Here is a 27,951-nt window from a genome sequence, read left to right on the forward strand (position 1 = left end):
TGGAGACCGTTCACCAATGTCACTGGAACGGTGCCAACACAGGAGGGGACAATAAGGTGTGGTAACTCTACGTGGTGGAATATTGCAGTCGAAAAGGGATTGGCTGAGTAATGAATAGCTTTAACTTCTAGGAGGAATGGCCGCTTTCTAAGAAAAAATCTTTGCAAAATAGAAAAGTGTTATGCCAGCTCACCAATTCAAATAGTGCCGTCTGCACGGAAATCACGATCTGAACTTTCGTGTGGTAAGTCAAGAAAAATAGAAAAATTATTTCCGGCTCCTGGTAAAAATTATTTACATTTTATTCCATGATGAGATTAGAAATGGAAGTACAAGACAGAAATGCAAAGCAACGCGTCTCAAATGTGTGCAACCGTTCTGTCAAAGGACTGACGGGCTTTGACAAAGAACAGTTACACACGTTCTAAATGCTGTTGCTTTCCATTTCTGTCTTGTACTTCATTTTTAATATCATCATGGAATAAAGTGTAAAGAATCTTTTCCAGGAGCTGAAAATATTTTTTTCTATTTTTCTTAAAGAAAAAATGTTCCATAAATTTGTTACAGAAGTCCCAGTAATTTTTTTTCAAAATTATTCTAATTATGTATGAGATGTAATGAACATGCGTTAAAATACTTACCGATCGCCATCTCGCCCTGTTTTCAGCACTGATCCAGACCTCTTCTGGGTCATGTGACTATTCCTCTTCTTTGGCGGCTCACACAGGGACCAATGTGTATGGCGCTGCTACCCCCTGCAGTGTAACACTATGATGGTACAGACTGAAGCTCCGTGCCCTTACATTGTGACAGCAACTTCTGGTCTTCTCATGATTCCCTTCTGTGATCTGGCAAGTCTGACTTAAAAGTCCCTAAACTAAGAAGAGGGCTGGCGCAGTGCAGGAAGACGGTGAAGATGATGATCATTATTTTAATATATTTGAACTCTATCTCATACATAGTTAAAACAATTTAGGGAAAAAAACTCACTGATACTACACTGTGCAGAATTATTAGGCAAGTTGTATTTTGATCACATGATACTTTTTATACATGTTGTCCTACTCTAAGCTGTTCAGGCTTGAGAGCCAACTACCAATTAAGTAAATCAGGTGATGTGCATCTCTGTAATGAGGAGGGGTGTTGTCTAATGACATTAAAACCCTATATAAGGTGTGCTTAATTATTAGGCAACTTCCTTTCCTTTGGCAAAATGGGTCAAAAGAGAGATTTGATGGGCTCTGAAAAGTCCAAAATTGTGAGATGTCTTGCAGAGGGATGCAGCAGTCTTGAAATTGCCAAACTTTTGAAGCGTGATCACCGAACAATCAAGCATTTCATGGCAAATAGCCAACAGGGTGGCGAGAAGCATGTTGGGCAAAAAAGGCTCAAAATAACTGTCCATGAAATGAGGAAAATCAAGCATGAAGCTGCCAAGATGCCACCAGTTTTGCCATATTTCAGAGCTGCAACGTTACTGGAGTAACAAAAAGCACAAGGTGTGCAATACTCAGGGACATGGCCAAGGTAAGGAAGGCTGAAAAACGACCACCTTTGAACAAGACACATACAGTTAGGGCCAGAAATATTTGGACAGTGACACAAGTTTTGTTATTTTAGCTGTTTACAAAAACATGTTCAGAAATACAATTATATATGTAATATGGGCTGAAAGTGCACACTCCCAGCTGCAATATGATAGTTTCCACATCCAAATCGGAGAAAGGGTTTAGGAATCATAGCTCTGTAATGCATAGCGTCCTCTTTTTCAAGGGACCAAAAGTAATTGGACAATGGACTCTAAGGGCTGCAATTAACTCTGAAGGCGTCTCCCTCGTTAACCTGTAATCAATGAAGTAGTTAAAAGGTCCGGGGTGGATTCCAGGTGTGTGGTTTTGCATTTGGAAGCTGTTGCTGTGAGCAGACAACATGCGGTCAAAGGAACTCTCAATTGAGGTGAAGCAGAACATCCTGAGGCTGAAAAAAAAGAAAAAATCCATCAGAGAGATAGCAGACATGCTTGGAGTAGCGAAATCAACAGTTGGGTACATTCTGAGAAAAAAGGAATTGACTGGTGAGCTTGGGAACTCAAAAAGGCCTGGGCGTCCACGGATGACAACAGTGGTGGATGATCGCCGCATACTTAATTTGGTGAAGAAGAACCCGTTCACAACATCAACTGAAGTCCAGAACACTCTCAGTGAAGTAGGTGTATCTGTCTCTAAGTCAACAGTAAAGAGAAGACTCCATGACAGTAAATACAAAGGGTTCACATCTAGATGCAAACCATTCATCAATACCAAAAATAGACCGGCCAGAGTTAAATTTGCAGAAAAACACCTCAAGAAGCCAGCTCAGTTCTGGAAAAGTATTCTATGGACAGATGAGACAAAGATCAACCTGTACCAGAATGATGGGAAGAAAAAAGTTTGGAGAAGAAAGGGAACTTCACATGATTAAAGGCACACCACATCCTCTGTAAAACATGGTGGAGGCAACGTGATGGCATGGGCATGCATGGCTTTCAATGGCACTGGGTCACTTGTGTTTATTGATGACATAAGAGCAGACAAGAGTAGCCGGATGAATTCTGAAGTGTACTGGGATATACTTTCAGCCCAGATTCAGCCAAATGCTGCAAAGTTGATTGGACGGCGCTTCATAGTACAGATGGACAATGACCCCAAGCATACAGCCAAAGCTACCCAGGAGTTCATGAGTGCCAAAAAGTGGAACATTCTGCAATGGCCAAGTCAATCTCCAGATCTAAACCCAATTGAGCATGCATTTCACTTGCTCAAATCCAGACTTAAGACGGAAAGACCCACAAACAAGCAAGACCTGAAGGCTGCGGCTGTAAAGGCCTGGCAAAGCATTAAGAAGGAGGAAACCCAGCGTTTGGTGATGTCCATGGGTTCCAGACTTAAGGCAGTGATTGCCTCCAAAGGATTTGCAACAAAATATTGAAAAAAAAAATATTTTGTTTGGGTTATGTTTATTTGTCCAATTACTTTTGACCTCCTAAAATGTGGAGTGTTTGTAAAGAAATGTGTACAATTCCTACATTTTCTATCAGATATTTTTGTTCAACCCTTCAAATTAAACGTTACAATCTGCACTTGAATTCTGTTGTAGAGGTTTCATTTCAAATCCAATGTGGTGGCATGCAGAGCCCAACTCGCGAAAATTGTGTCACTGTCCAAATATTTCTGGCCCTAACTGTAAGATAAAACATCAAGACTGGGCCAAGAAATATCTTAAGACTGACTTTTCAAAGGTTTTATGGACTGATGAAATGAGTGTGACTCTTGATGGGCCAGATGGATGGGCCAGAGGCTGGATCAGTAAAGGGCAGAGAGCTCCACTCTGACTCAGACGCCAGCAAGGTGGAGGTGGGGTACTGGGATGGGCTGGTATCATCAAATGTGAACTTGTAGGACCTTTTCGGGTTGAGGATGGAGTGAAGCTCAACTCCCAGACCTACTGCCAGTTTCTGGAAGACAACTTCTTCAAGCACTGGTACTGGAAGAAGTTGGTATCATTCAAGAAAAACATGATATCGTAGACTGTAAGCTCTCACGAGCAGGGTTGTCTTATTTTGCTTTAATTATTGTATTGTTAACATTGTTACTTATGACTTTTGTGTTTGAAATTGTTAAACTGTAAAGCGCTGTGGAATATGTTGGCACTATATAAAATAAAGATTATTATTATTAATAAAAATAATGCTCTAAAATACAACTTGCCTAATAATTCTGCACACAGTGTACTTTAATGTTTTTATTCCTGATATCGGGAAAGCTGAGCGACCTGTTGTAAAGGAAGTCTGTCACCAGGACTAGTGTTAGTACAGTTTTCAGAGCCTTATAGTAAAGCATAGACTGGGTGTTCCTTTTGGTTTAATAGTAAGTAGTTGCTGGAAATGCAGTTAGACTGTTTAACATTTGCATTCATTTCTTTTTGTACAATAGAATTTAGCCACTATATAAGAATTTCTTATTTTGTGCTGTTCAAAAGAGGATATGAAAAAAAATTACAGCACTTACTTTGACGATGAAATTTGTACTTTATTCAAGCAGCATTTAACATGCATCCTATTATGTATTTCCGACCATACCATCCTTAATCGTAGCAATGGACATTCTGTAGAACCGCATGGTCAAATGTGTAGGCAAGTTATAGACGGTCTGTTTTATAGCAAAGCGAATGCCAGATCTTTTTCCATCTCTTGGATGATCTGAGATCTCTGAGGCTTTTCGTGCAGTAGAAGTAGATCTGATTAATGGTGAGCTGTTATCTTCTCTACATTTTTTATTTCTTCCTTGTTGGTGCTTTGTCTATGATTCCATGTCTCTAACGACCGATATTCAAGTTCCCGATGTATCTTCAGCTAAACAACCCAATAGATGCATAGGTCTGCTGATTATTATCCACTGACTCTTGCTCTAGCATTCTGTTTCTTAGTTTCTCCGCATTTTTTCTTTTTTCAGGTATATCGTTCAAATGGTCCTGATGGAATTGCTGGCAGAGGTCAGAGGGTTCACCTGCAGCTATGGGACACAGCAGGTCAGGAAAGGTGAGTATTCAGCACTGTTGTGAAATAAAAATCCCAATGGTTGTGCCTTTTGTAGTATGGATACTCACCACAGTTTTGCATCATATCTAGTTTCTAGGTTTTACTTTTTAATAATTTTCTTTTATAAACCAAACTTATTTTTATGATCTTTTGGGATCCAGGATGTAGAAAAGTGGTCCTCAACCGGTGGCTTTCCATCCTGTTGCAAAACTACAACTGCCATCATGCCACAGGCAGACCATTGATAGACTGTTGTGAATAAGTAGCTGCAAAGAAGGAACTGCATGTAAGGAATAAAACGTGCCATACTGGTGGGGGGGTCTAGCTACACCGATGCTACACTAATAGGTGTAATTTTTTTTTTCTCTCTCAAAATGGCGCTGGTGGCGCCTGTGCTGTAGCATCTATAAGAACGCAATAGATGCTACTGCGTGGCCGCTGGCACAGTTTTGATAAAAAAATTTTTTTAACAACAAAACTGTCTAAATAACGTGAAAATATGCATATTATTATTATTAGAGAGAGAATATTTCTGTTCAAAAACTGGTTCCGGTGGCCCGATGCGAAAAACCTGATGTGTGAAAGTAGCCTTAAAGGGAACCGGTCACCCCCAAAATCGAAGATGAGCAAAGCCCACCAGCATCAGGGGCTTATCAACAGCATTCTGGAATGCTGTAGATAAGCCCCCGATGTATCCTAAAAGATGAGAAAAAGAGGTTAGATTATACTCACCCAGGGGCGGTCCCTGTCCTGTCCGATGGGAGTCGCGGTCCAGTTCGGCGCCTCCTATGTTCATCAGATGATGTTCTCTTCTTGTCTTCTCGCTGCAGCTCCGACACAGGCGTACTTTGTCTGCCCTGTTGAGGGCGGAGCAAAGTACAGCAGTGCGCAAGCGCCGGGCCTCTCTGACCTTTCCCGGCGCCTACGCATTGCAGTACTTTGCTCTGCCCTCAACAGGACAGACAAAGTGTGCTGGAGCCGCAGCGTGAAGACAAGAATAGGACGTCATCGTAAGAAGACGGGAGGCCCCGGACCGGACTGCGACGCTCATCATACCGGGACCGCCCCTGGGCGAGTATAATCTAACCTCTTTTTCTCATCCTTTAGGATACATTGGGGGCTTATCTACAGCATTCCAGAATGCTGTAGATAAGCCACTGATGCTGGTGGGCTTAGCTCACCTTCGATTTTGGGGGTGTCATACTCCAACAACATTAAAGGGAACCTAATTATGACATGATGAGGATATCTGAAACATGGCTGGACGAGAGCCATGACTGGGCTGTTAACTTGCAGGGTTATAGTCTGTTCAAAAATGACCGATCGGATAAGCGAGGGGAAGGTGTGTGTCTATATGTATCCTTAACCCCTTCACGACATGCGCCGTACTAGTACTGCGCATGCCGTGTCACCCCCTTTGATGTGGGCTCCGGCAGGGAGCCCACATCAAAGTCGCGACATGTCAGCTGTTTTGTACAGCTGACATGTGCGCGCAATAGCGGCGGGTGAAATCGCTATTCACCCGCCGCTATTAACCTGTTAAATGCCGCTGTCAAACACAGACAGCGGCATTTATCTACCGCATCCGGCCGGGCGGCCGGAAATGACGTCATCGCCGACCCCCGTCACATGATCGGGGGTCGGCGATGCATCAGGAAGGTAACCATAGAGGTCCTTGAGACCTCTATGGTTACTGATGCAGGCCTGCTGTGAGCGCCCCCTGTGGTCGGCGCTCACAGCACACCTGCATTTCAGCTACATAGCAGCGATCTGATGATCGCTGTTATGTAGCTGAGCCGATCAAGTGGTGCCAGCTTCTAGCCTCCCATGGAGGCTATTGAAGCATGGCACAAGTAAAAAAAAAAAATGTTTTTAAAAATATGAAAAAAATATAAAAGTTTAAATCACCCCCCTTTCGCCCCATCCTAAATAAAACAATAAAAAAAAAATCAAACATACACGTTTGGTATCGCCGTGTTCAGAATCGCCCTATCTATCAATTAAAAAAAAAGCATTAACCTGATCGCTAAACGGCGTAGCGAAAAAAAAAATCCGAAACGCCAGAATTACGTTTTTTTGGTCACCGCGACATTGCATTAAAATGCAATAACGGGCGATCAAAAGAATGTATCTGCGCAAAAATGGTATCATTAAAAACATCAGCTCGGCACGCAAAAAATAAGCCCTCACCCGACCCCAGATCACGAAAAATGGAGACGCTACGGGTATCGGAAAATGGCACTTTTTTTTTTTTTTTTTTTAGCAAAGTTTGGAATTTTTTTTCACCACTTAGACACCTAACATGACTAGGTTATTTTTTATCTATGAACTCGTAATGACCTGGAGAATCATAATGGCAGGTTAGTTTTAGCATTTAGTGAACCTAGCAAAAAAGCCAAACAAAAAACAAGTGTGGGATTGCACTTTTTTTGCAATTTCACCGCACTTGGAATTTTTTTCCCGTTTTCTAGTAAAAGACATGGTAAAACCAATGGTGTCGTTCAAAAGTACAACTTGTCCCGCAAAAAATAAGCCCTCACATGACCATATTGACGGAAAAATAAAAAAGTTATGGCTCGGGGAAGGAGGGAAGTGAAAACGAAAACGCAAAAATGAAAAAGGGCCGCGACTTGAAGGGGTTAAAACCCATCCCGCGTGATAATATAGGTGAATCTAATAAAAATGTAGAATCCCTGTGGGTGGAGATAAGGGGAGGGGGAAAAAAGAATAAATTACTGATAGGGATTAGTTATAAGTCTCCAAAAATAATGGAAGCAACGGGGAATATCCTTGTAAAGCAAATAGATGAAGCTGCGACTCCAGGAGAAGTCATTATTATGGGGGACTTCAACTACCCTGAAATAGATTGGGGAACAGAAACCTGCAGTTCCAGCAAAGGTAATCGGTTTTTGACAACTATGAGAGACAATTACCTTTCACAACTGGTTCAGGACCCAACAAGAAGGGGGGCACTGCTAGATCTAATATTAACCAACAGGCCAGACCGCATAGCAAATATAAGGGTTGGGGGTCACTTGGGGAATAGTGATCACAAAAAAATAAGTTTTCATGTATCCTTTAATAAGATGTGTAGTAGAGGGGTTACAAGGACACTAAACTTCAGGAAGGCAAATTTCCAACAGATGAGAGATGATCTTGGTGCAATTAACTGGGATGATATCCTGAGACATAAAAATACACAAGGAAAATGGGAGACGTTTATTAGCATCCTGGATAGGACCTGTGCACAGTATATACCGTATGGGAATAAACATACCAGGTATAGGAGGAAACCAATATGGCTAAATAGAGCTGTAAGGGGCGCAATAAGTGACAAAAAGAAAGCATTTAGAGAATTAAAGAAAGTAGGTAGTGATGAGGCATTGAATAAATATAGAAAATTAAATAAATTCTGTAAAAAGCAAATCAAGGCAGCAAAAATTGAGACAGAGAGACTCATTGCCAGAGAGAGTAAAAATAATCCCAAAATATTCTTTAACTACATAAATAGTAAGAAACTAAACAATGATAGTGTTGGCCCCCTTAAAAATAGTCTGGGTGAAATGGTGGATGAGGAAAAGCCAATATGCTAAATTACTTTTTTTCATCAGTATTTACACAAGAAAATCCCATGGCAGACAATATGATCAGTGATAACAAAAATTCCCCATTAAATGTCACCTGCTTAACCCAGCAGGAAGTGCGGCGGCGTCTAAAAATCACTAAAATTGACATATCCGGGCCCGGATGGGATACACCCCGAGTATTGATAGACCATTATTTTTAATCTTTAAAGACTCCATAATAACAGGGTCTGTACCACAGGACTGGCGTATAGCAAAAGTGGTGTCAATATTCAAAAAGGGGACAAAAACTGAACTCGGTAACTATAATAGGCCAGTAAGCTTAACCTCTACTGTGGGTAAAATCCTGGAGGGCATTCTAAGGAATGCTATACTGTAGTATCTGAAGAGACCCAGTATCAGCACGGGTTTACTAGGAACCGTTCATGTCAGACTAATCTGATCAGCTTCTATGAAGAGGTAAGTTCCGGACTGGACCAAGGGAACCCAGTGGACGTAGTGTATATGGACTTTTCAAAAGCTTTTGATACGGTGCCTTACAAAAGGTTGATGCATAAAATGAGAATAATGGGGATAGGGGAAAATATGTGTAAGTGGGTAAAGAGCTGGCTCAGGGATAGGAAACAAAGGGTGGTTATTAATGGAGCACACTCGGACTGGGTCACGATTAGCAGTGGGGTACCACAGGGGTCAGTATTGGGCCCTCTTCTTTTTAACATATTTATTAATGACCTTGTAGGGGGCATACAGAGTGGAATTTCAATATTTGCAGATGACACTAAACTTTGCAGGGTAATCAATACAGAGGAGGACAATTTTATATTACAGGATGATTTATGTAAACTAGAAGCTTGGGCTCATAAATGGCAAATGAGCTTTAATGGGGATAAATGTAAGGTCATGCACTTGGGTAGAAGTAATAAGATGTATAACTATGTGCTTACTTCTAAAACTCTGGGCAAAACCGTCAATGAAAAAGACCTGGGTGTATGGGTGGATGACAAACTCATGTTCAGTGGCCAGTGTCAGGCAGCTGCTACAAAGGCAAATAAACTAATGGGATGCATTAAAAAAGGCATAGATGCTCATGAGGAGAACATAATTTTACCTCTATACAAGTCACTAGTTTGACCACACTTAAAATACTGTGTACAGTTCTGGTATCCGGTGTATAAGAAAGACCATAGCTGAACTAGAGCGGGTGCAGAGAAGAGCGACCAAGGTTATTAGAGGACTGGGGGGTCTGCAATACCAAGATAGGTTATTACACTTGGGGCTATTTAGTTTGGAAAAACGAAGACTAAGGGGTGATCTTATTTTAATGTTTAAATATATGAGGCGACAGTACAAAGACCTTTCTGATTATCTTTTTAATCATAGACCTGAGACACTGATAAGGGGGCATCCTCTACGTCTGGAGGAAAGAAGGTAGGAAGCATAACAGATGCGGATTCTTCACTGTAAGAGCAGTGAGACTATGCAACGCTCTGCCGTATGATGTTGTAATGAGCTATTCATTTCTAAAATTTAAGAGGGGACTGGATGCCTTTCTTGAAAAGTATAATGTTGCAGGGTATATGTACTAGATTCCTTAATAGGGTGTTGATCCAGGGAACTAGTCTGATTGATATGTGGAGTCGGGAAGGAATTTTTTTTTCCCCAATGTGGAGCTTACTCTTTGCCACATCGGTTTTTTTTTGTCTTCCTCTGGATCAACATGTTAGGGCATGTTAGGTTAGGCCATGGGTTGAACTAGATGGACTTATAGTCTTCCTTCAACCCTAATAACTGTTACTATGTGACTGTGTATGCGATATGCATACTTCAGGTCACTTTCCAACAAGACGTGCTGCCTAGCTCAGCTCACTTGTATCAAGATAGGTTACACACTTCTAGTTGGAAAGTGGACAGAAGTATGCATATCAATACTTGGAATGACCTAACTGCCCGCCCTCGGCACCAGATAGCTGAAAGCTGTTGACTTTTGTGCCAAACTTGGAAACCCTTTTAAAGCGAACCTGTCACCAGGTTTGACTGATATGAGTTTAGACCACCGCCTTTCAGGGCTGATATATAGCATTCTATAATGCTATATATATGCTCCCAACTCGACTTGCAAGTATGCACTGGGAAAGGTCAAAGAGCCCTGGGGCATGCACACTGCAGTACTTTAAGTACTTTAAGTTCCCTGCACTGTGTAAGCGCTGGCCGTAAAGCAGAGCGGTGACGTCACCGCTGTGCTCTGCTTTATGGCCGGCGCTGACACAGTGCAGGGAAGCTGACGCCGGGGGACGTGACAGACATTGGAATGTGAGTATGTACTGTTTTTTTTTTTTTTTACTTTTACAATGGTAACCAGGGTAAATATCGGGTTACTAAGCGTGGCCCTGCACTTAGTAACCCGATGTTTACCCTGGTTACAGGTGAACACATTGCTAGATCGGCGTCACACACGCCGATCTAGCGATGACAGCGGGTGATCAGCGACCAAAAAAAGGTCCTGATCATTCCCCACGACCAACGATCTCCCAGCAGGGGCCTGATCGTTGGTCGCTGTCACACATAAAGATATCGTTAGCGGGATCGTTGCTACGTCACAAAAAGCGTGATGTTGCAACGATATCCTTAACGAAATCGTTGTGTGAAGGTACTTTTACTCTTCCCTAGTCAGGGAAGAGATGTATGCCTGTGCAAGAGTGCAGTGCTTGGGAGACTGTGTGGATGACATAGGGATGTGTCCTCCACAAGAAGGAGGAAGGCTTTTCAAGAAAAAGGAGGCATCGGACAAATCCAGCGACACCCCTTGGACAGACCGGAAGGCAGGGGTGTATAATAAAAGGTCTTTTTCTTGTCTTGCAGGTCGGGTTGAGGGCAGGTATAGAATGCTGTATATCAGGCCTGAAAGGTGGTGGTCTGGTGACAGGTTCCCTTTAAGTGGATAAAGGAAATGTCAGTAACATCTATTCCCCAAACTGCATATATGGGCATGTGGATCTTTTGAAGGCTAAATCCCTCAGCAGCCAACTTTATATGTTGTATCTGTTGCTTTATTTCTGTGCAATTTGCTTGGTAATTCACATGTAAATGAGGTGTTTAGTATTTTGTGTGATAGAGCACTTCTAGCCTCTGCCTCCTGGTGTTTTCTCCTGGCACCAGACTCTTTAGCGTGATTCATTATATTATTTTATTCAACCTTTTATTACCTGAATGCCCATCTAGATGGCTTAGGAGGGATGATGTCAAATATTTTTTTTTCCATTGTCCTATAATGATGATAATCCACTTATTTAGTGCACTGCATTATCTCAGCCTACCATTGTAGTCCTGAATGAGGTTTTTTGACAAGTGTATCAATTTTGATCAGTGACTTTTATCTGATTTTCATTCAGTTTTGGTCCATGACCATTTTTATAATCAATGTGACATTCCCTTTGTCTCAGATGCAAAAAAAATAAGGAAATGGTAATTCCAAAGCTGCTTCCACCTCTGGCAAACTCCTCAGATGCCTTGACTTCTATACTTACATAAATGCTTTTCTCACAATCTAAAATGAAGAGAATCTCCAAAGATTTTGGCATCCCAGCTTTAGATTGAAATGGGATCAAAAAGTTTGCTACTCATGGAACAGTCAAACATCTTGCAGAACATGGTGGAAAGAGGGAAATCGAAAGAATCAATGAACGTTTGTTCAGAAAGTGACATAGAAACCACATATAACATGAAAAAAATTAAAACTGCGCTGGAGACATTGAGTTGTGATTTGATTTCAACTCCTGTTGTAAGCTGCACAGGCAATAAATCAGGGCTCTATAAGAGCAAGGTCAAGGAGGACCTCATTGCTCACTTAAGTATCTTTCCACATTGCTATTGTCTAAGTTGGAAGGAATTTGAAAATCCTTTACTGCTCCAACATAATTTGTGCCTCTCAGAGAGAATGTCCTTCACTAGGCCTCTGGCAATGAAACATCAGTGTGTTTATGAAACTTGAAGTATCCATGGATTCAATTACTTCGATATGTACAGCTCTGATGGACATACAAGTAAACATGACTGCCCGTAGTTTCACATTGGCATGAATCCCTCTAGTGCTCCATGTAACCACCATCCATGTCCCGTTGAGAAAGCATGGCGGTATAGCAGCGAAACGCGCGTCGGGGTTGTCACTGGTTTTGTGGTGTGCTTCAGCACCTGGTAAGATGACCCTAGCTCATTTTTAATGTGTTTGTGATGACTGTAATTTCAATGCAACAAGTGAATTATGGCCTGACCGGAGATCCACATTTTGACAAGAGATAAACTGGATAGATAGAAATGGATATGTGATCTATTTACATTTATAATGTAATAGTTGCCAGCTCTATATGAGGTATGGATATTTGAGGGGAAGGGCATTAGTTACATAGGGTTTTCACTCTTGCGGGGTTACATAGACTGTTTTGTGATAATTGTGATTTGATATATTACGGAGTGCCACCAATTGGTGTCCTTATATTGCACTTTGCATGTATGTTTTTTAATGGGCTGTAGTGTCTAATAAAGATTTTGTATACGATTTTTAAAATACTCCTATGGTTCTCCTTTTTTAACATCCTCCACAGACTGTTGTTCCCTCTGTAGACGCATTCTTATCTTTAGATTGTAACTGGATATTTTCTGAGCAATTTTCAGGTTTTTGTTGCTCAATTTGGGATTATGTGGTTCCTTTCAGATCTACATTAGCAGCATGATCAATAACTTCTTTTTCTCTTGTTTCTGATGCCCTCCGAAGTTTGAGGGAGACAAATCGACTGTAGACGAGTTCTGTTATTGAGTAAGCATTGTCTCTGGGGTTTAAATGGTAAAGGTGCAACCCGACTTTGACTCCCCTTTACAATTTCTTGATCCATGAAGTCTAAGAACAGTCCATCTTCTATGGACATTGCGACCCTGTTGTATTATCTTGTCCTGTGGAAAACTGTGCACCCCGTGTGATCTTGCTCACCATCAGAAGCGCGGTCTTCACTGGAAGGGTCTGCGAAAGGATAAAGCAGAGGAGCACTGTGCGGCAATTCTTTTACCAGGAAACTATTCTGAAATGGCTGTAAGAGTGACTGACATCAATTTTCAAGTGTACTAGTGAGCATACTGTTGACTGAAGCCGGCTGGTGTGCTCCTCCTAGACAGATTTCTCCAATAATGATCCATCCAAGGCAAAGTCTCTGGGCATACAAAGCATTCTGGAGGCCATTGATTTGTCCTCTAGCCTTATGGACTTGTAATTAGAGTTGAACGAATATGTTCTGAAAAGGATCGCTGAATCCGAATGTGCCATATTCGTGCCGAATTTGATGGATCATTTCCGAACATATTCATTCATCTGTACTCCATTGACTTCCAGTGGTGTTCGGCTATGTTCGGCGAATATTGCAAATACAGCGATCGTAATCTGAACCAAATATTGAAATATTCACTCCTCTACTTCTGGGTCAAGTTCGGGTATTAGGTGGGCTTTATGCTTCAGATGGGGGTGGTGTGCCACTACCTCCGGTGTAGGTATCTCGTACCTGTAGTCAGGAATCTGTTTGCACTCAAATAGTCAGCAGGGTTAAGCAGGTCTGACCATCTATAGACTCCACTTCGAACCTGGTTGCTTTCCTCTCCGCCATCTCTACAGTACCTGCACAAAAGTCTTCAAAGAGTTGGAAGAACCAGTGCCTGCAGTGATAAACATTAGTGATGAGCGCATATACTCGTTACTCGAGATTTCCCGAGCATGCTCGGGTGTCCTCCAAGTATTTAAGTACTCAGGGATTTAGTTTTCATCGCCGCAGCTGAATGATTTACAGCTACTAGCCAGCATAAGTACATGTGGGGGTTGCCTGGTTGCTAGGGAATCCCCACATGTAATCAAGCAGGCTAGTAGCTGTAAATCATCCAGCTGCGGCGAAGAAAACTAAATCTCCGAGCACTAAAAAATACTCGGAGGACACCCGAGCGTGCTCGGGAAATCTCGAGTAGCGAGTATATTTGCTAATCACTAATATGTCAAAGAAGGACTTGGCTAAAACCCTGTTGCTTTGATCATCTAGGATTGAAAAATGTCTTGATTGCTTATTCCTGGTGGCCTGCCAGATAGACTGACCAGGCAGGTATTTGAGCTAGACCTTCCTCCTACAAGTCCTCTACAAATCTCTGTACGCTGAGAGGTGACTAGTGGCGTGTCTGTCGGTGTCTATCTGCTTTCTGTCACGTACCTCAGCTTGCGACGATGCCCGTGATGGTGTTCCAGGTTGTAAAGCTGCGTTGTGCTCTATTCTAGAAGCAATCAAAAGCTTTTGCATTCAATTCAATGAGTGTAGGTGCTCAGAAGGAAAAACAATACACGGTAGTAGAAAACACCTCCAGCACTCAAAAAAGATATTTATTGGGAATATTTCCAAATATTCCCAAGAAATATCTGTTTTTTAGTGCCGGAGGTGTTTTCTACTATTATGCTCTATGCTACCACATTCTGTGCATTTCACACATTTCTTCACTGTTCCTGGTGAAGTACAATGTTTTAGTGCAGCATCTGAAGCAAATGTTTTCTTTGAGGAAACCCTTGCCGTCTTCTAGAGACTTCTCTCTGAGGACTCTGCATTTTAGCAGAGAATGAGGTTTCTTATGTAGGGGACACTGCTTGCTGAGATCTTTGAGCTTGGTCTCTTCTTGAGAAGACTTATTCATACAAAACGAATATTACCTCTACAGGTTTTCCTTCCTTTAGTTACAAACTCCAAAAAACAATACACATCGTTAAGTCAAAATGGCAATAAAAGGTTTCTTAATGTATAATATGGGATAATACCATATGTGCCATTAGATGTGTAACATAGAGATGTTGAAAGGCATATCGGCAATACATATAGAGGACAGAGAAGAATGAGCGAATTTACAACCTGATTATTAAAAAATATTATTCTTTATTAATACAATAGAAAATATAAAAATGTGGGTGAGGGTTGGAGCAAATACACGGGGAACAAGAAGATGATGCAATACATTGGGAACAGATAAAATTATAGAATATTGAAAATTGAGTAGATTATAGCAGCACTAGAAAGTTAACAATTGATGATTAGAGTCTGCTAGTTAAATACCACAATGTATAAATGTATAAAAAAAGTGGATCCTCAAAAAAGGGTTTTCCTGCCTGTAGAGGTAGTGATTGGTTTGTGCGGGGGGGGGGGGGTTTCTTTTCTGTGACTATTTGCGGTGGTTTTAAGGCTGGCAGTTTTTTTTTATTCATATGACATATGCAATCAATGAGCAGCTACCAAGCTGAAACCGGCTGGAGAATGGTCAGGTCACTTCTTTTAACCGCTAGGTGGCTATAGAATCCTCAAGCTGTTTAAAAAAAAAAAAAAGGCTCAAAAACCTGAATATGTGAGCAGCAAGCCATTTTTGGTGTTTAGCGGTTTTTTTTTAGGCAGGTTACAGATAACCCACTTGAAAGACATTGTGCCCTTATAGTGGAAGAAACTACCAGCAGGCAAGTGCCCAAAGCTACAAAAATGTACACATGCTGTCATTTATTGCCAAAGGTTGTGCAACCAAGTATTAGAGATGGGTGCATATACTCATATCCATATTATTATTATACTGTAGTGTTTTCTTTTTTTTAAATGACTTGGTGTATAAAAACATATCAATTTTTTTGCTAAATGTGTTTTGGAAATGCTTTTGAAATACTCTATTACGTAGTCTGTACATATAGACCTATTTCTGAAATACTGGATTTTTATAGTAAAAAGTAATAAAGGTACCAATAATGTTCATCACAAGTTATATATGGATAAGAATTACAATCTATATAAATGTATTGTCCATCCTGCTGCTGTGTTTGATATGCTGGGTACCGAACATTTGTATCCATGTACAAGGCTTGTTGTTGGTAATTTTCCATGCTTGAGTTTTAGGAAATGATAACTTGATAAACTGGAAATTAACTTTTGAGGCAGGTGGAATTTGTATTGTCAGTATAGCAACACATTTGCTTCGACAAGCTCCATACTAAGTATTTCACGCTCTCCTCACCCTTTTTCCCCTTTCTCAGGTTTCGCAGCCTCACCACTGCCTTCTTCAGGGATGCTATGGGATTCCTCTTACTTTTTGACTTAACAAATGAGCAGAGCTTCTTGAATGCCAGGAATTGGATAAGTAAGTGCTCCTTATTCTGGTTGTTTCTTCAAGGTGGTATCTGGGGGGATCATTGTGATCAGAGTGCTTGAGTTCTATATTAGGCTCTATGGCTTGCATGACTGCTTATTTTAAGATTCTTGGTATGTGATTATTACATCAGAATAAACATTATTGTACAAAAGGGAAACTGACAACGATGGTGGTAAGGCTTCTTTCACACTAGCGTCAGAGTTCCCACAATCTATGAACAGCCAGCAGAGGGCGCCTCACCGCAAATTAAGCTAAATATAGATCATTGACCTATATTTAGCTTCATTCTCCGGGGTTTTGCAGCAAGGAGCAGCCTGCATTAGCGGAACTCCTTGCTGCAAAATGTTTTAACGCCTTCAGAAGGATTTACATCGTTGGACTTTACAGATCTGCGGAAGGTAAGTATATTGTTGGTTTATTATGTTTTTTCTTTTACAGAACGAGGGTCTTCAGTGATTGGATTGGGCGTTAAATAAAATATTACAACAACCTTTGTTTTTATTTCATTAAAATAATTTTTAATAATGTGTGTTTTTTTTTTAACCCTTTCATTCAATTGGATTAATAATGGATAGGTGTCATAATTGACGCCTCTCCATTATTAATTAGGCTTAATGTCACCTTACAATAGCATGGTGGCATTAACCCTTCATTACCCCATATCCCACCGCTACACGGGAATGGGAAGAGAGTGGCCAAGTGCCAGAATAGGCGCATCTTCCAGATGTGCCTTTTCTGGGGTGGCTGGGGGCAGGTGTTTTTAGCCAGGGGGGGGCCAATAACCGTGGACCCTCTCCAGGCTATTAATATCTGCCCTCAGTCACTGGCTTTACTACTCTGGCGGAGAAAATTGCGTGGGAGCCCACGCCAATTTTTTCCGCCATTTAACCCTTTATTTTAAGAGCTAGAACGGCCAAATTTTGCAGATACACACTACTAACATTAGTAGTGTGGATTATGCAAAAAAAATGGTGATATGAGATGGTTTACTGTATGTAAACCATGTCTCATATCATGTCGGGTTTTAGGAAGGAGAAAGCAAAAGCCGGTAATTGAATTACCGGCTTTTTGCTATATCGCGGCTGAATGAAGTAAGAATATATATACATATATGTGTCTCACTGACATATATATATATATATATATATATATATATATATATATATATATATATATATATATATATATATATATATATATATATACATATATATACATATATATATATATATATATATATATATATATATATATATATATATATACACACACACCTATTCTATGTGTACATATTTATTCTACCTATTCTACTGTAAGCTGTCAGTGTGATTTTACTGTACACAGCACTGAATTACCGGCTTTTCTCTGTAACAGCACTGCGTATTTCTCGCAAGTCACACTGCTGGTCCGTGTGTAATCCGTATTTTTGGGGCTTCCATAGACTTTCATTGGCGTTTTATTTGCGCAATACGGTGACAAACGCAGCATGCTGCGATTTTCTACGGCCGTAGAAAGCCGTATAATACTGATCAGTAAAATACGGCAGATAGGAGCAGGGGCATAGAGAATAATTGTGCCGTATTTTTTGCGAGTTTTACGGACGTAGTTTCTGCGCTCTTACGTCCGTAAAACTCGCAAGTGTGACGCCGGCCTTATCCTGTGCTCTACGCTGAGTGCTTACATCGGGGTTTGTGTAAATCTCTGAAACAAGTGATTCAGACAGAACCCCTGGTGGGAGATACCCTATAATGAGGGAGATGAAGGCACTTTGGACACCATAGGACCTGTGATCAGGCAGTGTCTGTTTTTTTTTTTTTTTTTTTTTTTTTTTTTTAGGTAAGCGTAAAAGCGCGGTCGACCACAGTTTTGTGCATTTCTGAAGATGACAGCGCTGAACAGAGTCCAGGGTAACTTTGCTGACTCATTAAAGTTAATGGATCCCTGGGGGGTTTCATCTGTCAAGTCACTCAGAGATTTAGATAGAAACTTTAAAGTAAGTGCTCAGTGTAGAGCGCTGGATAAATGTGATCCTAAGTTTTATGTGAAATGTTCCCAATAAAAGTTTCAATGCAACTCACTAAAAGTCCCCCGCTCAGGTCTATCATCTGTCAATGGAAATATTGGTGGATTTCCCTATTACTGGTAGTACGAAGTCTCTGGAAAAGCGCCATGACTCCTACCAAAAAAAAAGAAATTCGGTAAATTCTGCACACCCAAATCCAAATGCCCACTTTCTTATGAGCCCCACAATTTGCCTAAAGCACATTTACCGCCCACATGTTTGGCATTTCTGTGGTGATGAGAGCCCGCCTAAATTACAGGTATGCGTCTCCAGAACCATGAGCTTGGCATAATGTACTGGTCACTACAACGTACTGGTCACTACAGTGGCAGTTTGCAATTTTCACTCAGCAACATGAACTACTGCTTGTTTCTGGAAAACACCCATGGAGTGGAAATCATCACTACACCTGTAGATAAATTCCCAAAGGGTTATAATTTCCAAAATGGGGTCACTTGAGGGAGGGACTCTGCTCTTCTAGCAATTAGGGGCTCTGTATATGGAGTCCATAAACAGTTCTAGGAAAATTCTGCGCTCCAGGAGGCAAATGGCGCTCCGTGCGTTCAGAGTCTCAGTGTGGCTAAGCAGTACTGTACAGCCATATATGGGGTATTTCTACATTCAGCAGAAATTGTAGGACAAGTTTTGATGCAATTTTTACCATTTCCCAGTATGAAAATGTTAAATTTAGGGCTAACGCACAATCTTGGTGGTAAAAATGTAATTTATATTTTCTTCACTGCCCAATGGTATAAAATTCTGTGACACACCTGTGGTGTCATTATGATCACTGCACCATTGATGAATTAATTGAGGTGTAGTCACTTAAAATGTAATGTGGTCCCTCAGAAAAAAATAAGTGGTTTTGTAAATTTATTATAAACATCTTTTAACCCTTATAGCTTCCTAACAAAAAATGGTTTCAAAAAATTGTGCTGATATAGATTAGGCATGTCTGTAAATGTTATTACGGTAACTATTTTGTGTGAAACATCTCTGATTTAAGGGCATAAAAATGTATAGTTTGAAATTTGCTAAATTTTTCACGGATAAACCGTCACAACAAATAAATTTTACCACTATCTTGAAGTAAAATGTCACAAAAAAACAATCTGAGTCAGTGGGATCAACTGAAGCATTCCAGAGTTGTTACCACATAGTGACAGTGGTCAGAATTGAATAAATTGGCCTTGTCAGGAAGTTGAAAAAAAGCTTGGGCATGAAGGAATTATTTGTCCAGCCGTAGTAAGTTGTCTTGCAGCTAGGCACAGGACAAGGAAGGGGGCTCATGGCTGATCTCCTGAGGCACGCTGAGAAGACTACTTTTGTGCGCTGCAGTGATTTGCTGGTTTCTGAGCCGGGACTGGAGGGTATGTATACGTTATACATACCCCTGAACATTATCGGACTTGTAGGTGCGGCCTCGCGCTATACACTTGTATTTAACCTGGCTGCACCCCGAATAGTGGTGTGGCCGACTAGAGGGTGCAGTCTATGGAACAAGGCCGTGCCCACTATACGGGCTTTGGCCGGGAGTATGTATAACACATACATACTGTTCAGTCCCAGCTCAGAAATCAGCAAATACTTACGGTGCACAGTGCGTGTGCTGGGGGGGATTCATAAGTCTGTACTCACAGAAAGTGGCTACAGACTTATCGATTTGGCCCGGACAACCCCTTTAAGTATCGGTTTACTAAAGGTTAACCTTCCAAGCCATTTACTAGTTAGTGTGAAACTTTGTTCTGTTTGCAACGGCTACTCTATCTACATATTTTGTTTGTTAAGGGAAGCTTAACAAGACCTGTGGTATTTCATCTAGCAAATAACTTGTTACACCCTCCTCTTGTGCAAACACAGTGCTGTCTTAGAGGGAGTTTTGATTCCCACCCAAGATCAAGAACTGACTATTAGTTATGGAAACGGCAGCACAAACAGAACAGAACTTTCACCTCATTTGTGCTTTTAAAAGTAATCTCTATCACAAGGGTTGTGATGCCTCTGTGCTGGAATAAGACCTATAAAGAATCACATTCCAACCACACTAGATTGTCATATCACATACTTGACATTTTACTTCTCCAATTTTTTTCTATTTTGTTTTGTGGATTAAATACTTAAAAACCTAGCTAGGCGTCTCCTTTCCCATTGGTGGACAGTGGACACTTAATTTTCCCATGAGACTGTGACTGTTGTGGAGGGCCCAATCGACAGGCTTGGCTTAACGGAAGGTTTAAGGCGTTTAATGCTGCCTAAACCGCGTCCAGATCCAACCAGAGACCATAGCGGGAGATGACGCTAGGCTGGCTACGCCCCCCCAGTTAGTTCTTCTCATTGCTGCTGCAGGTGATTGACTGACTGGCTGGTTTCTCCCTCTTGTGTACAAATGGAAAAATCTGTTACTGGGCAGCTGTGGTACTGGGAAAAGCGGACCGGGGCTGGATTTCAAAGTATATTTTCTCTTAAAGTGAATCTGTCGCCATAAAAAAGCTGTTAATCTGCAGGATAATATCCTTGCTAACCTGTCTGACCTTAACGCCCATCACTGAAACCCGAATGCTGCAGTGGGACTAAGGGTATGTGCACACGTCAGTATTTCTTGCAGAAATTTTCCTGACAAAAACCGGACATTTCTGCCAGAAATCCGCATGCGTTTTTACCGCGATTTTACCACGTTTTTCATGCGTTTTTGGTGCGTTTTTTGTGCGTTTTTTCCCAAATGCATACAATTGTGGGAAAAACGCAGAAAATCCGCAAAAATAATGAACATGCTCATTTTTTTACCGCGATGCGTTTTTTTCACAGAAAAAAACGCATCCATGTGCACAAAACATGCAGAATGCATTCTAAATGATAGAATGCATAATGTATGCGTTTTTAATGAGTTTTTATAGCGTTTTTAGCACGAAAAAAAACGCAAAAAAAACTGAACGTGTGCACATAGCCTTAAGTTAATTTTCTCCCCTAGAGTGATGAGTGAGTGAATGATGAGTGAACATGCCCGGATAATTTCTCATTTGCGCATGCTCGGGTGCTAAGACTGTCTTCGGTGTGCTCGAAAAATATGTTCAAGTCCCGGCCTAACTACCTGCCTGTAAGTTCTTGGGCCCATAGCAATAGATAAGTCCCAGTTAAGCTCTTTTAAAAGTTATGGACACCTTCAAAAGACTTTTTTTTTTTTTTTTGGCTAAAAATAATTTTCAAACTTGTAGACACTATTTTAAGCCAAACATACATGCATTTAACAAGCATTTTAAGCCTTTTGACGATGTCGATCTTTTTTAAAAAGGGTGCTTCAAGTTGTTAAATGGTTAAATTGAAAAAAGTTTGCAATTTAAATCTTGTTAAAAATCCTCTCAATTCTCAAGAAGGGAGGATTGTTTCATTCAGTGATTGCTTATTCTCTAGTTTACTGCTTGTTGCCCAGGTTACCGGCCACCCTGCAGTCTGAGTGTCCAGTTATCTAGGTAAGGAGCGCTAGCAAGCTCCATGCTCGGATCCTAAAAGCTCCGCTTTGAAGATGGCTGCATCCAGTAAGCTTTAGTCTTCATGTGCTTCTCCTCATGCTGCAGAGGGAAATCAGTCTCTGCTAGGACCCTGGCAGAGCGCTCAGTTCAGACCAGCGGCATAACCATGCTAATGGTCAATGTTCCATAGCTTCTGAAAATGGAAAATGAGAGCACTCATGTTGTTTTTTTTTGTCTGTTTGTTTTTTTGTTTTGTTTTTCACCGCTAGAGTGGTATTGCTTATTTAAGCTAGTATGTGTCCCTAGTATTATACTCACCAGCCGCTGCCTTCATCTGTTATCGGTGCCGCTCCGGGCATCATTGCTTGATCATTCCAGTGATTGCTGGGCAAGTCGGACGTCCCTTCTCATTGTAAGTCTGTGAGAGCCAGAAAGGGGCTCATAGACTTAGTATGTGACCATTACCTCTGACGCCCAGCCTGTCAGAAGTTGCAGTCACAAGATGGCGGAGCGGGACCAGCGCAACCCCAGGAAGAGCAGAAGACAGCGGCAGGTGAGTATAATACTAGGAGCAGGAACTTGGATTAGAAGCCCCACTTTAGAAGAAAAAAAAACTGTTGGCGTGGTGCTTTTAAGCTGAACACAAGCCTACCATTTATGTATTCTTTTTATTTCATAGGCCAGTTGCAAATCCATGCATATTGTGAAAACCCAGACATTGTGATGTGTGGAAATAAAAGCGACCTGGAGGATCAGAGAGCAGTTAAGGAAGAAGAGGCAAAGGAATTTGCAGAGAAATATGGGTGAGCAGTTTCCTTCCTGTAATTGTTCACTTTCACTGTTCGGTGGGAAGCCCATGACTGGCGCGCACAATGCTATGTGTACAGCTTATTACATTCAGGCAATACAGGATCAGATGTTTTTCTTTGCATTAAAGATCAACAAAATGATAGCAAACAGCCTTTTTATTTAGCCCATGTTTGTGGGAGTATTGGGGGGTAACATTTAGGTGATCACGTCAGTTCTCTTCAGCTTCTAAACTCATTCAGTGGTTCTAGAAAATAATACAGGCATGTTGTAAAGGTGTACTCTCACGGGCCGGTTTGTGTCTTTTTTTGCCACAATATGCAGAAATTTGCGGAAATTTTTTTTTGCCTTTCTAAAACTGTGGCAAAACAGTTTTTGTTTTTTTTTCCACATTTTTGCAAAACTGCAGTGTATTTCTATTTTTTTTTCCTTTTGCTTTAATCGGCTAAGAGTTGGAGTAGTGGTACGCGTGAAAACGCTATTTAGATAATTCATCTTCTTTGAAGGGGTTGTCCACTACCTGGCAACGCCAAGTACTCCTTGTGGTAAATGGAAAACTAACCGGTAATCACCTCTTGCACCATCCACGTTCCAGGTACAGGAGATGATTCAGTTGGCACAGGGTCTGCCGAAGTTCACATGGCATTGTTATGGCACACGAGCCCTGCAGCCTGTTTGCGGCTAGTGTGTTCTCTTCTTCCGCTTATCTACCTTCCGTCTCAGGGGTTTGGGAGCATGGAGCCCAATAGTGACCATTGATTGGCTGCAGGGCTCACGTGGCATAACAATGTCATGGGAGACCCTGCACCGACACTGCTAGTACGGGAGCTGACTATGCTGTTTTTACTTTACATGGGGTACTACTTTAAGAGGGGTTGTCTAGGTAGTGGATGAACCTTGTTAAGTGGCTTATAGCTGTAGCCATTCTAAATACTTGCAAATATTACATTTTTAGCACCCCCTTGTGGCGCAATAATGTAATGAGTCATTGATAAAAATCAATCACTTTTTTTTCCTTCCACTGATCATTCTCAAAAAACCCCTCAGCTCTGTCTTCAGCAAAGGATGAAATTACACTTGCTGCCTATAAAAGCTTAGACCATAGAACACTAGATGAAATTGTTATAGTTTCTAGAGACTGCATGGAGGAAAGCCACTAAGGGTATTTGCACAAAAATTCTTAAAGCTTCTGCTCCGAAAACTCTACAAAAGACTCCGTGTGGACATACAATTAATGTGTTATAAGTCTTAAACCTCTTGTGTGTACACAGGTTACCTGAAAGTGCTGTTACATTTTACAACATGCGCATGTGTGCGGCCGTGGTAGATTCAATATATTGGAAGCGCAGTACAATTGTAGATATAGGGAAACTCCTCTCCTCCACCAATTCCTACTGGGTTTATACAGCATGGGAAGATGATGTTTCTAATGTAGGTAATTCAAAAATCTCCCAACTAATAAGAACGGCCAACTACAGAACTCTCAATAAAAAGATGATGCTTATTTTTGTTCTGTCAGGTCAAAGAGAACATGTCAGCACGAGTTTGTAATGTAAGGTAAAGATATGGCTGTAGTGACATTAATTTGGCGAGATCTGCTGTGTTCTTCATTAATGACCATGTGAAGATTTCTGCTAACTAGATTTCGGTCCCCAGGGTCCGGGCTGCACCCTGGTCTTTCTCCTTTCTGTTGGTTAACCAGCCCCTCTGCCTACCTATTCCATTAGAAGTCTCCTCTTCAAGGTGACAGGCTGGGGAATCGCAGACAGGAAATACAAGACCCCGTTTACAGTGCAGCCACTGTGCGCCGAAATCCAATTGGCAGAAAACTTCAGATGGTCATTAGAGAAGAACCACAAAGCGGGTTTCTTCACTAAAGGTATCAATATAATCAGTATTAAATCGGGGGCCCTTACAGCCATGTCTTTAATTTACAAAATCCTGCTGACAGATTCTCTTCAAAGGGAACCTGTCACCAGGTTTGGCCGATACGAGTTATGGCCACTGCCCATCTACAGCATTCTATAATGCTGTAGATAAGCTCCCAATCTGACTGGCAAGAGAAGAAAATTAACTTTTATTATACTTACCTGGGGGCGGTCCGGTCCGATGGGTGTCGCCAGTCTTGGTCTGGCGCCTCCCATCTTCATGCGATGCCGCCCTCCTGCCTACTTCATGGCTCCCCAGCATCGCGGTCCTGTGCAGGCATACTTATCTGCCTGTTGAGAGCAGAGCAAAGTACTGCAGTGCGCAAGGTGCTAGGAAGGGTCAGAGAGGCCCAGCGCCTGCACACTGCAGTACTTTGCTCTGCCCTCAGTATGGCAGATAAGTATGCCTGCGCAGGAGCCCGATGCCGGGGAGCCATGAAGTAAGCAGGAGGGCAGCATCGCAAGAAGATTGGAGGTACTGGACCCGGACCTGCGACACCCATCGAACTGGACCGCCCTGCAGGTGAGTATAATAAGTTCTTTTTCTTCTCTTTTAGGTCGGATCGGGGGCTTATCTACAGCATTATAGAATGCTGTAGATAAACTCTGAAAGTCGGTGGCAGTAACTCGTATTGGCCAAACCTGGTGACAGATTCCCTTTAACATCTCTGGGTCACTGCTGATAATCCAGGAGGTAGATGCGCCCAATAACAAAGTTGTCTGCTGTCTGTTAACCTAACTGTTGGTTTTTTTTTCTTGGCAGAATCCCATATTTTGAGACAAGTGCCGCAGATGGAACCAATGTGAATAAAGCAGTGGATACTTTACTGGATCTGATCATGAAGCGGATGGAACGGTGTGTGGACAAGTCTTGGATACCTCAAGGGGTGGTCCGGTCCAATGGCCATAGCTCTACTGAGCAGTTAAATGAGGACAAAGACAAAGGCAAATGTGGATGCTGAGACCACCCCGTAAATAAGCCCGTAATGCCAGCCCTTAGTGCCATTGGAGTTCTGTGGTGATGATCTCTGAATATACATTATATTATCATTACTTCAGAACTTCGCACAACATTCCCAAACATCCAGGAGCATTACTGCTTTTTTTCTTAGTGTGAATGTGCGATTTCCCTACATGTACAAGTTGCTGCTCTCGGCCATGTATTTGCTGTACAGTGTCGCCGTCCAGCATTTCCCCTTAGCAGTATTGCTGATGTCTTCATGTGTCTCCCAGCGATACCTATTCCGCTCCTCTTATGTATGTGTGCACGGCTAACAATGCAAAAATTATATATACGATTTCTTATTTTTCAACAGGAATTTAGGGCAGAATAAAAACCAGCAAAAATTCTTCAGGGCTGTTGCTAAGCGATGACATTGTAATGCCATATTTGCATTTGGGACCCTTTAGGACAGAGACAGTTCCACATTGGTCCTGGTGAGACATGCTGCCACAATGTTCTGAGAGGCCATGATAATACAAAGGCTGGGTTAAAAATTGCATATTTAATGGATGTCAATTACCGCTTCTTCTTCCTTAATCCTGTGGTGGTCACTTGGCTGGGGGCTATTCTTTCTATTTTATTGGTAATGTTATATATTAAATTTCCCTCTTTATGTCCATATTGTTATATAAAATAGATGGAAAACCTTACTTTCTTTCCAGATGCTGTAAGACCCAAGATTTTGTACCATGGCTTTTGATTGGTAACATCCATTTGCCTTTTGAACTGCTTTTTAAACATCCAGTTCTATTTATTATTGGGGACAGATGGCCATGGTTATGAGACCCTAATACTGTGCACAGGTATATTGTGACACCAGAAGATCATCTTAATTTGATTTTTTTATAAATCTTTCTAGATCTTCCAATTCAATAGAATGTCATATACATTTATATACCTCCCCCATTATAATATGGGACCATCCTTTACATTAGGCTACAATAATTGATTGAAAACTGTTCTAGAATGCTATTTAGTTATAAAATCTTTTCCGATCACGTGTAGCTGTAACCTCATACGTGGATCAGTCATGACTAATTAAAGCCATTCTCTGCCGACTACCTGTATGTTATGACTCAAACCAGAATACTGATTTGATTTCCCGCTTTTGTATTTTTGGGATGTGAGTATTATGGCAAGAATGAGCGAACCTTTATCTACCTGAAATATTTAGCGGCCCTCAATTGTGCCAATTATTGTACTCCTTTTTTATATGCATTTATGTGACCAGTTCCACTGTTTAGAAACTGATGTGAATGGTTAAAATAGACCTAATAAAAAGCTTCTTTTTTTTCTATTTAATAAGTAAAACTTCTCGATACATCAGTCATATGTTTCTCCAATGGATAAAAGATGAGAATATGCAATGTGCATATAAGAACAGCATTACACATACACCAGGCGTCTCGAAATGTCTGAGGAGGCGGAATACATGACACTAGCTTTCTCACTTATTTATTAATCCATAGATTGTTTCCATACAGTTCCCTGCTCCATTGGATAATATTTGACAGTAACTTTCCTGTACATTGGCATTACAACTTGGTCTTTAAAGAGCTGCTGAACCCTGGTGTTTTCTTTGCAGCAGGCTTTAGATTTAATTTTAGTGCTAACTTGGTAGTCAAGAGGACTAAACCATATATCTTGTGCCTGTGAGACGTTCACTCCTCTTAAATGGTGACTCTGCTACGGACATACGGGGTAACATTGATGGGTGCCTTTTGTAAGCAGTCATCCAAAGTGATACGAGTGTCCTTAGTTACTGCCGTGCCAAATACAATTTACCGTTTGTCCACAGCTCCTTATTCAAGTGTTGTCTTTGTACTTGTATTGCACAGCAGGCATCATATTGGGCCAGGCCACTTGCCATCTTGGTGACAAGATGAAGATTGTGTTTCTTTTTTATATCGGTCTGAGAAAAGATTTATAGTCCGATTTAATACATACTTAAATGGCATAGTGTTGGCAATGTGATCATGTATATTGTCTGTGTCCAGATGTTTTTCAGAAATGAAGTATATTAAAATTTATTATCACTTTATTATGAATAAAGATGTCTTGCGTTAGTCATTTTTGTTTGGTATCCTTTTTCTGTGCCCCATGTATGTGTATGTATAACTTGTGTATGTGTGCATAATATACATGTATTTAAAAGTGTGTGTATATATTATTTATTATGCATTTTACAGCAACCGCTAAGGTCTGTAAACGGCTTAAAAACACAGCAAAGGGATCTCATTGTTGAAAGTTGTCAGGATAGTATACAAGAGATACAAAGGCATTATAGTACCCAAAAAGAAAAGGAAGCAGAAGTTTGAGTAAAATATACCAAAT

The 27,951-nt window shown here is 41.1% G+C and overlaps 1 protein-coding gene across 9 annotated transcripts in view; it reads left to right on the forward strand.

The window, feature by feature from the left end:
* The window catches only part of RAB27A (RAB27A, member RAS oncogene family), a 113,551-nt gene extending 85,868 nt beyond the window's left edge, over positions 1 to 27,683 (forward strand). For 5 of the 9 annotated variants that reach the window (XM_069765959.1, XM_069765957.1, XM_069765960.1 and 2 more), the window contains 4 exons: positions 4,491 to 4,576; positions 16,235 to 16,338; positions 22,559 to 22,682; positions 25,378 to 27,683. In XM_069765959.1, the coding sequence (XP_069622060.1) occupies positions 4,491 to 4,576; positions 16,235 to 16,338; positions 22,559 to 22,682; positions 25,378 to 25,576 (513 nt within the window). In that variant the 3' untranslated portion in view covers positions 25,577 to 27,683. The remainder of the gene's footprint in view (positions 1 to 4,490; positions 4,577 to 16,234; positions 16,339 to 22,558; positions 22,683 to 25,377) is intronic. The other 4 variants (XM_069765965.1, XM_069765964.1, XM_069765963.1 and 1 more) reach the window with 1 other exon arrangement.
* Positions 27,684 to 27,951: the final 268 nt, after the last annotated feature.

Source organism: Ranitomeya imitator, chromosome 4 (assembly GCF_032444005.1).
Source record: "Ranitomeya imitator isolate aRanImi1 chromosome 4, aRanImi1.pri, whole genome shotgun sequence".
Lineage (NCBI taxonomy): Eukaryota > Metazoa > Chordata > Amphibia > Anura > Dendrobatidae > Ranitomeya > Ranitomeya imitator.